At 29.7% G+C, this 14949-nt stretch overlaps 1 protein-coding gene and 1 non-coding gene across 2 annotated transcripts; one reads left to right on the plus strand and one right to left on the minus strand.

Annotated features, from left to right (window-relative positions):
- The first annotated feature begins 5755 nt into the window (after positions 1-5755).
- Positions 5756-11495, plus strand: LOC8288372 (glucomannan 4-beta-mannosyltransferase 9). The gene is made up of 9 exons (XM_048369948.1): positions 5756-6753; positions 6891-6989; positions 7151-7403; positions 8945-9055; positions 9305-9441; positions 10029-10142; positions 10226-10425; positions 10524-10715; positions 10834-11495. The coding sequence occupies exons 1-9, from the start codon at positions 6424-6426 to the stop codon at positions 10994-10996; spliced, it is 1599 nt and encodes a 532-aa protein (XP_048225905.1). The 5' UTR covers positions 5756-6423; the 3' UTR covers positions 10997-11495.
- A 2532-nt stretch (positions 11496-14027) lies between these two features.
- TRNAL-AAG lies at positions 14028-14108 on the minus strand. Its single transcript has one exon. It is a non-coding gene; the product is annotated as a tRNA-Leu (tRNA).
- Between the last annotated feature and the right edge of the window lie 841 nt (positions 14109-14949).

The following is a 14949-nucleotide window of genomic DNA, read 5'->3' on the forward strand; positions in this document are numbered from 1 at the left end:
TGTTTAAAATTAAAGTTGAACATCATTTTTTTCATGACTTGGGAATATCTGTGGCATTACTTCTTCAATATAATTAAAGATTTTACTGAGAGTCATGTCTTTCCAATTCTCTTAAGGTCACTCTCTAATTGAATTTTAGCTGAGATATTAAAGTAAATTATATGAATAATATATACATAGATACATACATAATTATGCATATGTATAAAAGATATTTTGCAATATTCATGAGTAGCTTGAGCCTTGAGGTGACAATTGGCTGTATTACAAATATAATTGTGGCATATACAATTGGGTATCTATTTGTAGGCATGATCCCTGCTCATATGCTCATGTGGGGAGGGAAGATTTGTTTTTGAAGAACAATTTAGCTGTAGGAAACTGCATGTGCATGCCATGTGCCAATTTTGTTGCTGTGTGCTATCTTTTTCCTCAAAAAAGAAATTAAAAAAAAAAAAATTCTCTAAGGTAAGGTAAGAAATAGAACCCAGTTTGACTTAGTTACATTACATCTTATTTGGCCCTCAATTAAACCAATGTCACAAAATTCATAATATATATATATATAATGGTTTCACTTGCAAAGTCTTAGCTATTTGCTCTCTCAAAACATGTGAGCTTGCCCTGTGGCTTTGACACTAAGAACCCTTTTCTATGTATAATATAGAGAAGTCTTCTTTTCATTTGTAATTGAGAATTGCTTTCATTTACTAGTATATAGTGAAGGGGCCAATTGGGGGTTTGACTTGAGCCTTCTTTTTCAGATAACTAAACATTTATTATAAATGTCAATGCTACAGGAAGTACCAATTTGAATCTGTAATAATGTTTTTTGCCTACTTCAATTATTCAAGCACATAACTAATGGGTGTTAAAAACTATTCTCTTTATTGCTAAAATAAAATATTTTAGCAATATGATGCCTCCAAAATATATTTTAACACAATAAATTAGAAGAAAAATACTTGCATTCTAGAATAAAAACTCCCTAAAATCACTTATAGTTAATATAGGCAAATAACATTTGATGTTAAAAATGATTGAACTTGTTTTTATGAAGATCTCCATTATTTTCTAACATGGTATTGGGTGGTTTGAATTATTTCTAGACAACAAATTGGTTGTGTCAATTATAAGAAGATACACTGCACGTGACTCCATGGACGAGTCTCACAATCATCAATTCCTTCTTCCTATAAAATAGATTTGTTATTTCACATTCTAATGGAGATGAAAGATTGGGACAATGAGAGCTCAAAATTATTGTGTGGGTGTGTGTGTATTAGAATAATTACTGTTTAATTAATGCAAACGGGTTTAGTTTTACCTTCTATCTTGGAGCAATAATATTTGTAAAAAAATGAAAAGAATAATTCCCTAATTTTGAAATTATAAGAGTATTTTCTTTTTTTCTTATTGGATCATTTATGTTAGCACTTGGGCTATAAGTACTAAATAAAGGGCATAATAGCATACTATTATGAAATAAAATATATAAGAGTATATTTTCCATAATTTATTCCCTTGTAGTTACTGATATAATTCTCTCTTCTTATAATCAATATAAATCATAAGACATTCTTTTTAGTATAATTATTTATCTAAAAATAAGTTAAGCTACAGGATTTTACTAAAATTAATTAATAATATTTAAATAATTAATTAATTATATACATTATTCTATTAATTAGATTGTCAATAAATTAATATATAATTTTTTAGTTATTTATATAAATTAAATTATGTAAGTGAATCTCATAAAATATCATTGATTAAATTCTAAAAATAACTAAAAAATTTAATAAATAAAAATAATATGTTTGATTGATTGATAACTAAATACTACTTATAACTGATTAATCTAGTATTTAATTATTTTTATAAATTATAAAAATTAAAATAAAATTAATCTTTATAAATTTATATAGTAAAATACACTTACGATAAATTAAAATGACTCTAAACTATATTATAGATTTTTCTATCATTTACAACTAAAATAAAGATAATCACTTATAATTAAACTTGGGCAAATTATTTTTTTTTCTCTGGCTTTTTTCCTGATTTTTATTTTTCCCTCAAGGTTCAGGTAGAAAACGACATGTGAATAATCTAATATGTCACAGAAGTAAATTATTAAAAATCAATTGGACCAGCCAGCTGTGACAACCTACCCCTTAAGAACTCTATATGCACTTGCATACGCACCCAAATATTTTATTATATATGCATACATTCATTTTTATACCACTAATTTACTTGAATTCTTTTTCATTATCTCATATAGAAATTAATAGCTATATGTTAGTTGTATTCATGAATTCATTCCAGAAATAACTAATCTAAAAATCTGGTGAAATTGGTATAATTTGTCATTCATTGTATCCACAATTAACCATATGGTTTTCTATTTATTTTAAAATAGAAGCTCAACTAGTATTTTACAAGAATACAAAGATGTATACAATAAGAAAGACAAGACATGATTTGTTATCCCTGTCATTGTGCTATCAATCCCTCCAATGAAGGTAATCAAGGTTAAAGCAATCCTCCAACTATGTTTTTCTTTCTCTTCTGATCCAGTCCTCCAATATTGTTAATAGATCCATCCTACTCATCAAAATTAATTAACATATAAATTAAGCTAATATTCTCCAAAGTGGTATTTTAGATGCCAACTTGACTTTCCTAAGAAGTTGGCTTAGGAGGAGAACTTTTAAATACTACCAGCAGTTATTTAAAAAATATATTATAAATTCAATGTTTTACCACCGCAAGAGTTTTGCCCATCACCCGCCACGTTATAGATTACTTGATAATAAAAAATCAAAATCATTCTAAAATTAGAACAGAAAACACAACAAAATAAAAAATTAAATATGGAAACTGAAAACATAAACAGGAAACAAAAAAGAAAAAAAAAAAGAATTTTGAGGTTAAAAACAAAATTAGAAAACTGAAAACTGAAAACAGAGACTGTAATCAAAATTTAAAGCGTAAGTAGACAACTTAGAGGATAAAACTCCAGGAGAAAATAAAAATTAACAAAGATCATACGTTTTTTTTATTTTAATCGTAATGTTAATCCAGATTCTGATATTGTCGAGGGATGACATATGAAAATGTCATCACAAGTATGATACTGCAGAAATGATATTTAATTGCAGAAGAACTTATGGCATAAAAATTGACAAAGACTGAAACTGGACACCGGCAAATCAAGCTTTAAAAGATTTCTCGGAACAGAAAATTAACAACAGAGGTAGAAGCTTGACCATGGTTCTAATATTAATATATAATTTGACTTATCAAATTGGTCGACTCTTATCTATCATAAATTGGAGAGCGATATCTACATTTAAGTATCTTATATATTATATATTTGATAATTAATATATATTTAATTATTTAAAATTCAATCAATTGTATATATACAGCTCCTAGAAATAGATAAAGAAAATATATAGTCAAGTTATATTTTAGAGCTAACACTAGTGAATACTTAAATGCTTAATTTCATTTAATTCTTTTATTTGATCAGTTTTTCTAAATATACTTATACACAAAATTATTAAAATATTTTTCAAAACAAATAGAGTCCATATTATGCTATCATTTTCTTGATTCTCTGTAGAAACCGATTGTACGATGAGGTTTTTTTGTTTTTTGTTTTTCCCTGTCTACATGAACTTTCAGCATAAAAGAACAAGAAATTGTCATATCAGAATACGTATTTGTTCTTCAAACTTGGCATCACGGATCTGTTGTGAATTGGAGATAACTTAGAATTACTGCAGGGCAAGAAATAAGAACAATTTTACATATTACCGTCACGCAAAAGTTATTTATTCTTCGTTGAGAAGTCGAGTCTTCATTCATGCAAAGAGCTCACACAGTGTGGCTTGGAGTTTGTTAATCGTGCGAGGAATCTGCAAAAAAGCCGTTCATGTGTCCAGGGAGGATAATTAGTTGCCCAATTTGGGTCCTTCCTTCCCCACGCTGTATGTATGAGGTAAATACCGGTTCCCCACATATTTCTCAAATCAACCTCTTTCAGGCTCAGTCGGCGACAAGTGCGTGCTCCAATTCGAGTTTTTCTTTCTTTCTTTATTTGTAATTAAAAGAAAGACTCATTTAATTTATTACCAGTCCAATAAAAAATAATCAAAATTAACATTCTAAATTACAAACTAATAATTAGGTGCATTAATAATTTATATTGTATTTTATTATAATATTTTCAGACTATATTATTATAAGGGAAAAGAAAGAGTAAGAAAATCCACCAACTCCTGCAATAATGCTGATAATTAAGTGATACAAGATTTTCTTTTCTTTTCCTTTTCCCTATTTTGTTTCCCATAAAAGTTTAATAATAATGCAATCTCAAAAATGACAATGCATGGATATGTTTATTGTCCTTATTAATTATCATCTAAATTAGCTTTTCAAATGAACACTAAGTAATCATGTCTTCAATTGATAGGGTAGGTTTCACTTTGTGGATCCTATATTTGTCGATTGATGTGTGATGGTTCACTCATCATCAATACGAGCAATTAAGTAGACGCCATATATAGACAAGGTATATAGATTTTTATATCAAAATATGTAGTAGGTCTTTTTTTATCGAATCATTTTCTTAATTAGAATGCTTATATGATGAGGATACACCATATGCTTGTCTTATTAATACTGGCATAATTCACATCTGATTAATTTATTTATTTTTTTTATTATAATTGACCACTTTAACACATTTTTCACATTGAGATATCCATTTACTATTAACCTAAACTTATGAATATTCAACTTTTTCTTCATATATACTCACAAATTAAGAAATAATACTAATTATATGATCAATTTAGTTGCTATTTACAATTTCTTTTAGAAGTTGCATTATATTAAATATAAGAGTAAAATATCTAATTAATTGTTAGCTATATTTAAGATCTGATTTTCACATATTAAAATATTTAATGAGCTATATTTACGAAGTTTAAAAAAATAACTTGAAGTTATATATTTTTTATTTTATTTAATAATATTGAAATCTAAAATGTTATAACCAAATATCCAGTCTATTGAGTTTGTTTTTAATTGATTATTATTTTAGATATAATGAATTATAAAAAAATAAATACTTTTCCTATAAGTATATTGATCTTGGGATAAATATTCTTTAATAGCACTTATATATAAAATGAGAAAATAGTTCCTAATGCTATAATTTTAAAAAAAAAAGAAAAGAAAAAGAAAATGAAGAATAAAAGTAAATTTAGAAAAAATAAAATAAAAACCAATTGAATCCGTAGTGCACAACAGACAACATAAAGGGCATTTAAGTGAACATGCAAAATTTGGACATTTTTGTGTTAGTCTACATATTTTATTAAATACTATATATTATAAAAAAAAAAATTAGTTGCAAATATTAAGCAACCAGCAGAATTTTATTTTATTTTTTTTTATATAAAAAGTAGGTTTAACATTATTTTATAAAATATTTATAAACACGCATAAATTTCATGTGGTGATTACCGACAACAAAATTTAATAGTTAGAAAGTAGATGGAGTTTCTTAGAAAATGTAAATAATTGTATAGGTGCACAGATTCGAAAAAAAGAAAAAGGTTGTTAAGACATTGGTGGCCGGAAAGTGACGTCGAATGCCTACGACCAGCCGCCGGAGGCTATTTTTTATTTAACCTTATTATCACAGTGCATACATAGCCTTTAAATAAGGGGCATGCTTGTGGTTGAAGCTGCGGTGCTCATGTCCTGAGGCCTGCAGTAAAAAGAAAATGGTAAAAAAAAAATTAAAAAATTATTGGAATTAGAAGAAATAAATAGTGAAAGAGGAGAGAGAAATAGAAGAGGCAAAGAAGAGAGAGCTTATATAAGAGCATAATTCTCCGGCATATTTTCTTGCTCTTTTCATTTATTTCTGTCTTTGTATTTTTGTATCGGCATTTGTGTTCTGCTTCTGTTTTCTTTTCTCTTTAATAACAGAAGCAGAAATATTTGCCCTTACATTCTTTTTTAGTTCTTGAATAACAACCTCATTAAGAAACAGGAGTTTTGTTTCTTCTCGAGTTTGTTTCTGTCATGCACATTAGTTCTTAAGTTCATAAGACAGACTCCTTGTTCTTGTTGTTCCAGTTTCTTGGGTTTTTTTTTTTTTTGTTCCTCAGGGAGCTGCTGACATTACAGCTCTGCCTGTATGTTGGCTTGCGTATAGCGAAAGAAAAGAAACATATTCTTGCTCTTTTTTGTGTCTTATAAATTCTGTTCAGATCTCATTTTGATGGGTTTCTTTTAAAATCTTTAAAATAATAATCAAACACTCCTGTTCCTGTCTTCCATTTCTTGCTTTCCTCTGTTTCGTTTTTTGCCTTTGCTCTGTTCTGAGACACACAAATGGATCGGCTAACAACAACAAAAATCATTCCAGATGCATTTCAAGGTGCTAGAGATGACATTTCAATGCAGTTCCTTATAATTTGGGATCAGATCAGAGCACCATTGATCGTTCCTTTACTACGTTTAGCAGTTGCTGTTTGTTTGCTCATGTCCTTAATGCTCTTCATTGAAAGGGTCTATATGGGCATTGTCATTACCCTAGTCAAGATTTTTGGTCGAAAACCTGAAAAACGTTACAAGTGGGAACCCTTAAAAGATGATGTTGAAATGGGTAACTCTGCTTATCCAATGGTTCTTGTTCAAATCCCAATGTATAATGAAAGAGAGGTCCTTTTCTTCTCTTTTCCAATCTTTTCTTCTACTTTCTTTTTTCTTTCTTTCTTTTCCCTTATTAGATACCAGTGTATAATGTGTTATATATGTGTAACAGGGCTAATCTTGCCTGTAATTATGCATGTTTGCAGGTTTATCAGCTTTCCATTGGAGCTGCATGTGGCCTCTCTTGGCCTTCTGATCGCATCATAATTCAAGTTCTTGACGATTCGACAGACCCGACTATCAAGGCAACTATCAATTATGACATTTAACAAGTTGTTGCCATTTTCTTTATGAAAAAAGAAAAAGAAAAGAGAACCAATTTTTTTAATCGCAGTTTCGAGCATGTTCGATGTAATAAATTAAGCAAATCCTGATGCGTTGTTTGTGTGCGTGGAATTAAATGCAGGATTTAGTTGAACTAGAGTGTCAAAGATGGGCAAGCAAAGGCATAAATATTAAGTACGAGATAAGAGATAATAGAAATGGGTACAAAGCTGGAGCTTTAAAAGAAGGCATGAAGCGAAGCTACGTTAAACACTGCGACTATGTAGCCATCTTTGATGCAGATTTTCAACCTGAACCTGACTTTCTCTGGCGTACCATTCCTTTCCTGGTCCATAATCCTGAACTGGGTCTGGTTCAGGCTCGTTGGAAATTCGGTAATCTCGCTTAATCACGTAAATTCTTGAGTTAGCATTTCTTAATTTGGCTGTTAATTAGTTTAATCATATTTTTGGTCCATTAATTAATCTATGGTTTGTGTTAGAGGACATAGTTCATTTTAGATTTTTTTTTAAAATTATTATTAGGATATCACTGTTTCCAAGAAACTGTCGGTGGGTCTTTTTTGTAGGGATATTAGAGATTGGTTGGGTAGTGAGATGTCCATTCCACGCTGTCCATGTAAGAATTTGACACGTCGGATATAGGGTCTTATTTTATTTTGAAGGAACCCACTTGTTAAACTACCCCCAACTTTAGCAAATGATTAAAAAAATTAAAATCAAACCATGTTGTTGGTTTAATTTTGGTTGACTCTTTAGTCTTTTGGAAAACTGAAGGTAGGTACCTTGGGAAATAAATGAACCTAACAAACTAAATTTAATTACAACTATAATGTAGTTCTTAAGATTTATTTTCATTAAATGTGTACAGATCTTACTTTTAGACACTACTCAATTGATTTTAGAACTATACTGTGGATTAGACCCAGTTTTTTTTTCTAAAAAAAAAAAATAAACATTTTTCTCATAATATTATTAAAATTTATTTTATGTTAGAGAGATTTTTATGTGATATAACTCGAAGCTCGACTATAAAAAAAATAAAATAAGAGTCACCAATGAATCCATATAAAAGAAAACAAGCATGACATGTTCATGGGCCATTGTGTTTTCAAGAACCAACAAAGGAAAAGAATTCATAAAGAAATTAGTTCTCAAGAACATCCAAAAAAAACAGGGCTCATAGACAAATTCATTTGATGTGTCTCAAAAGGGAATAGAAAAAGGTATAATGGTTTAAATTTTTCTTTCCTGAAAGGAAAAATAAAAACAATGGATACTTGTTGTAATATGAGAGGATATGCATCACAAAACAAAGAAAAAAGATTTAAGCCATGAAAGAAAATTTTACAAATACATTTTGCCTTGATTGGAAATGGACCACCCAGGATGGTCCTTGTGAATTGGACCAAGCAAGCTTAGCTAAATAGCATGTTGGCAACAATTTAGCTATTTACACTTTTTTTTCCTGCAAAAGCTGCAAATGTCTCCACTCTTCTAATTACTTGTTATGGGAGTGCTAGATTTTTGGGTGGATCTGCCCAAATTAATGTCAAAAGATGAAAAGAGTAGGTACATAGGGGGCATGTTTGGCCATTGAAGATTATCTTAAGGGGTATATCTGTCTCAAAATACATAAAAATAAAAAAAGAAGAAGAAATTTTGCTCGTCTTCTTAATATTCCCAGCAGCTGCATGTGCATATCTTTAATGGTGGACCTAAACTCATGTCACTTTCTAGCTCTACTAACCGACACTTGGTGAATTTGATGTTTTTTTGTTAAAAAAAAAAAAACATTATTGGTGTTATTTATAATCATTATAAATGTATATGTGTTTTGCCAGCTATTCTGTTGGTGACGTGGCTAGTGTTCTTTTCTTTTTTTTTTTTCCTTTTCTTTTGGGTTGTTTTTCCAGTGAATTCTGATGAGTGCTTGATGACAAGAATGCAAGAAATGTCTTTGGATTACCATTTCACTGTTGAGCAAGAAGTGGGGTCTTCTACTTATGCCTTCTTTGGCTTCAACGGTAATTAGTTAATTAATCACAATCCTCACTATTGCTAACGTTTCATTATTTTAGAATTTAAATTCAAGTCAATATTATATTTTTCACATATTACTAACATGTGAAAGATCCAAAGAAATTAGTACTAATGGACCTTGACACAATGATACTGGAATGGTAGTCAGATTCTGAAATTATGCGCTTAATTGAACATATAAGAAGGTTGCAGGGAATTTATAGTGATAATTTTCAATGACTGTAATGGAACAGGAACGGCAGGAGTATGGAGAATTGCTGCACTCAATGAAGCTGGAGGCTGGAAGGACAGGACCACAGTAGAGGACATGGACCTTGCTGTCCGAGCTAGTCTCAAAGGCTGGAAATTCTTATACCTTGGTTCTCTTAAGGTAATTACAAGTAATTATAACTACTTTAACCATAATTTCAAGGTGGTATTTTCTGAACACCAATTACAAAGATTGCAAAACTTAAGGAATTGGGATTTGTTTGTCCTACCTAGGACAGCTTCTAGGATTCTGGAAAATTTATATCATAATTTCAAGGTGGAAGAGTGTTGTTGTTGTTGTTTAGAGAGTGATTAACCTACTCTGTTGTTGAGTTGATAAAGGCGTAAAATCTTAGCTGGTCTAGTGTGATCCAGTTGTATTTAAACTTAACTAGTCAACAAATTAATAAACTATGATATAAGACCTGACATGTTCATGTGCTGATAACCTACCATTAATTTCACGTAAAATAATTACATTCTTTGCTTCATTTCTTGGTTACTGTTGCTTCTGAACTTTATAAAAGATGCTCAGTCTTTCTTCTACTGACAAAGATACCACACTATAATAGACAATTTGGAAGCACAAGGATAACAGCAAGAGAATACCAAGAAAGGAATAACAATAAACAAAAAGTGAATGCATCTGTATCTATTTTGTATGGTATAGTGTTTTAAATTATGTCCTTTGTTTGAATATTGCCACAGGTGAAAAATGAGTTGCCTAGTACTTTCAGAGCATACCGCTATCAGCAGCATCGTTGGTCATGTGGTCCTGCTAACCTCTTCAGGAAAATGATGATGGAGATTATGACAAATAAGGTGGGTACTGCAGATTATTTTCAAAGGAAACGGTGTTGTCAGGATTTGAATCTCAACATTTTTATTTATTTTTTGAAACGCAGAAAGTGACCTTGTGGAAGAAAGCACATGTGATCTACAGCTTCTTCTTAGTGAGGAAGATCGTTGCCCACATCGTTACTTTTGTTTTTTACTGTGTTGTTTTGCCTGCAACTGTTTTGGTACCTGAAGTTGCGGTTCCAAAGTGGGGAGCTGTTTATATTCCTTCAATCGTTACACTTCTCAATGCCGTTGGAACCCCAAGGTCTTGATATCTGTTTATTCTTATAAGGAAAGGAATCCAAGTATATTTACATATGAAATTTGTTTCTCTAGATTGATTTGAGTTGTTTTTTCTTACAGGTCACTTCACCTGATGGTATTCTGGATCCTTTTTGAGAATGTCATGTCGCTGCACCGGACTAAGGCTACCTTCATTGGATTGTTAGAGGCTGGCAGAGTGAATGAATGGATTGTCACTGAAAAACTAGGAGATGCACTCAAGGCAAAACCTGCCAAAGCTCCAAAGAAACCACGATTTAAATTCGGAGACAGGTACATGCTTATAACAACGAAAAGGGTCTTGGCGTCAAGCTGCCTCATGTGCATGTAATAATGTAGTTGTGTAGTTTATAATTACTAACTTACATTTCCTATATATGAACATTGACAGACTCCACCTTTTAGAGCTTGGGACTGGAGCTTACCTGTTCTTCTGCGGTTGCTATGATGTTGCATTTGGGAAAAACCACTATTTCTTATACCTATTCGTGCAAGCAATTGCCTTCTTCATCATGGGTTTCGGATACATTGGCACCTTTGTCCCTAATTCTTGATGTGACTGTGAAAGTAGCAGCCAGCTGGTGCAGTTCTTTCAGCAAATTCTTCACCCTATGCCTGCGCCATTTCACATGGTATAAGGCATTCGCAGTGAAAATTTCTGCAATTTAGCTTTGTATAAAAAGACAAAGAATGAAGGTCATATTCTTTTAGGTTGAGCATAAATTAGTTGAGTGGGTGACTTGAAAGGTTATTAGTTTCCCTTGTGAATATCACCGCATACATTTTAAGGAAACTACAGAAAAAACATTGTAATGTTGTTTTATGGGATTTGCATTATATACGGATAGGATAAGGAAAAAGAGTGGAGAAAGCAGGTTTCTGGGTTCTGACCCTTAAGTAGATAGAGCAAAACATCTTGGAATGGGATTGTAATTGTGAGATTTTTGTAGCTTTTGTCTTTTTCCCCTTTTTGTTCATTGCACTGTTGTGATTGGCATTGGCTTTGGGAGGAAATAAAGTAACAGAAATGGGATAAGTTTTACAGTTGATCCATTTCTCTGTCTCTCATTATTTTGCAACTATAATTTGATTAACATGCTAAAATGTTATTCTGGTCTTGCTAGTACATCTTCTCTCGGGGTTTGATGATACAAAATATTGGGAACAATTAATAATTGTATACAGTGGAAGACAAAGCAAGACAGGAGAGGAGGCCTGCTCTTTGGTGACTTTTTTTTTTTTTCGGATGGCACTTGTTTGAGCCTTTGCTTTTTATTTTTCTTTCAATTTGCATAAGTTAATTCTTTTTTTTTCATTTGAACAAGAGATAAAGGAACTGGTAGTAATTTTTCAAAAAATTGTATGTTTATTTAAGATGATATTCAAATTTCTCATAGCTTAATTTAAAAAAAAAAATATTATTAATTTAATTTAAAATAAAATTCAAGATTTATCATCGCAACACCAAATTCGGAAGTAAATTTGTATTCTAGATGGACTTTATAAGAGCTATAAATGCCACAAACAACCGTGAGACTGGACAAGGTAATTTGATGGACTTTGTTATTGCAGCAAACAATAGGAATTGGAGGGCCATGGCGAGTGGTACTATTTCCTAGAGAGTCACTGTTATCATTATTAATAATGCAATCCGTTGGAAGTGGCATGTTATTATGTTTTGGGTTGGCCCAACAAATTTGTGCCATTTTAAGGTGGAACCTTGCCCATCATTTTTGTGGGTATGCAATGCAGCTGGACCGACCTTACTGCTCCGTGATAAAAGTACAGTGAACAGAAAATATACTTACATGTGTCCTTCAATGATCAAATTTTGCCTGCCTTCTCAAGCACCTCCTGCATACAGAAAGAATAAATACTAAACAAAAAGTCAAATTTCGAAATCATTGAATCTGTCACAAATGCAATTGTATCATGATACGCCTATTTCCAGGATCTTATCGGGCCATTTTTATTTCTATTGTTTTTTACCAAGCCTGAAACTAGAAAAGGGTATATGTAGGATAGAGCCCAAATTCTATCATACCAACGGCTCATGACATTTTGCCATTCTGGTTTAAGGAAACATTGGGATAGAGAAATGTTTGAAAATGGTTTATTTCCAAATCACAGCATTTACAGTGAGCTGACTTTGGGCCTCAAACAGGTGGGAAGGTTGCAAGCGGTCCAAGTTATGTGCTTTGATTTATAACTGAGCATTAAAGTAATAAATGGCATGATGTTTGATTGAAGTCTGTAAAATTTATAAAAATTTATTTTAAATTTTAAATTTAAATATCTTAAATAAAATAAAAATCTGACATAATCAATTATATATATAATTAATTGTAGCTAAACTAATAGCCCTTATTAGTCCTTAATCTCACCACTAGGAAATGGATAGAGTAATTCTCTTTAATATCAATACTATACGTGGAGAAAACTTTCAACATCTAACTCAATCAATTAAATTCATTGATTTTGGTCATTCTCTTTAATATCTTTTTAATTTAGTCCAGAATTATCCATTCTTATTATATTATATCAAACTGATAAATGAGTGAGATATATTTTATATATTCAATAATATATATATATATATATTTAAATTTTATAATTATTTTAACTTATTCATCTATAATTTGATAAAAAAATAGTTAAAAAAAAACCACCTACCTAAGATTCAAGACTATCAATTCACCAACATATCCTTTTATTACTTTCCCATAAAAGAAATTCCAAATATGATAGAAATTCAAATAATTAAAGAAATAAAATTAGGTGTATAATTTATACCTAGAGATTGTGCATCTACTAGTTGTTTATCCATCCATTGTACGATTATTGTAATTATTTTTATTATAAAATTAAATTTATAGATAAAATTTAATAAAATTGTTAATATTTTAATATTTATTTATAAAGTTCTAAAACTGACAATAAATTAAATACGTTTAAATGTATTTTTTAATTTTTCTAAAATTTTAAAATTTTAGTAGCACAATTATAGAAAAATTATATTAAGAATATTTATTGATTTATTTTAATATTATATAAATTAATACTATCAATATAATTGATATTTCTATTATTAGGATTATAATTTATTATAAAGTTAAAAATTAATTTATTAGTAAATATAATATTTAAAATATTATTTTATAGAATTAAATTTACTATCTAATTAAAAATAATTTATTAATTAATATAATATTAATATATAATTAATATATTAAATTAGAATTATTATCTAATTATAAAATTAATTTATTAATTAATATAATATTATAATATAATTAATATATTATTTATTAAGATTAAAGTCATTGTTTAATTAAAAATATAATTTATTAATCGATAAATTATAAAATTATACATAAATTTAAATTTTATATATTAAAAATAAAATATCTATATAAAAAAAATACCGTGTCAACACATATGTAAAAAATATATCCTCTTTACTTGTAATACTTCAAGACCTAATCCCACAACTGTGGAGAGATATATTGTAAAGCGTTGATTAAGGAGTAACTATGGTTTGTAAAATGCTTGCAAAAGGATTGAAAATACATTTTAAAAAATAATTGTTGAGAGTGGGATTTGAACCCACGCCCTTTCGGACCAGAACCTTAATCTGGCGCCTTAGACCAACTCGGCCATCTCAACCTGCGATCCAATTGGATTTGTAAAATATAAAGAGAAAAAAGAAGAAGACAAGGTGATTGAATTGAAGTTTTTGCCTAAAGGTTTTACTCTCAGCTTTGATGGGTTACTGAATTTGCAGTGATGTAATGAGTACAACGAGAATAATGCTGTGAATTTGTATGAGAAAATGACTAATGCAGGTATTAAGCCTCAGAATGCTGATAGCAGTTAAGGGGGCATTGGAATTTCTGAAAAAGCATATTGAGAATGGGCTAGTTCCAGATGAAGTTATATTCTATAACACAGTTGCAGGCCGAATCTTGTTACTTGTAACTCTTTGATTAAGATGCTCTGGGAACCGGAGATGTTGGGCTGCTTCAAGCTCTTATATTTTTCTTTTACTTTTATTGATTAAGCCTCTCAAACATAATTTTGTACAACTGGGTTAAATTAAATAATGAAGTTGTTTCCATTCCAAAGTGTAGATGTGCATATAAGACATAAGAAGATCCAAGAGCATACATACTATTTATATTTCGAACAACTTTGCAGAGCCTCCCACAGTTGGCTTCTAAGAAATTTAAAGAAAAAAATAAAAGAATTTTTTTAGAAAAATCCTAAACTTAATAAGAAAATATCATATTTACTGCGTAAACTTTTTTTAAGAAAATATGGTGTGATTGTTTTTAATTGTTTAGTCTTTTAGTTATTTTATTAAAAAATAAAAAAATAAATAAAAAAAACAACTAAATCTGTATTTTAAAAAAAAAATTATATTTTTAACAGAGTAAAAATATAAAAAAATTAACACTGTAAATTTAATAAAAAAAATATAGATATTTTTGTTATTTTTTTGGAAAAA

Source organism: Ricinus communis, chromosome 10 (assembly GCF_019578655.1).
Source record: "Ricinus communis isolate WT05 ecotype wild-type chromosome 10, ASM1957865v1, whole genome shotgun sequence".
NCBI lineage: Eukaryota > Viridiplantae > Streptophyta > Magnoliopsida > Malpighiales > Euphorbiaceae > Ricinus > Ricinus communis.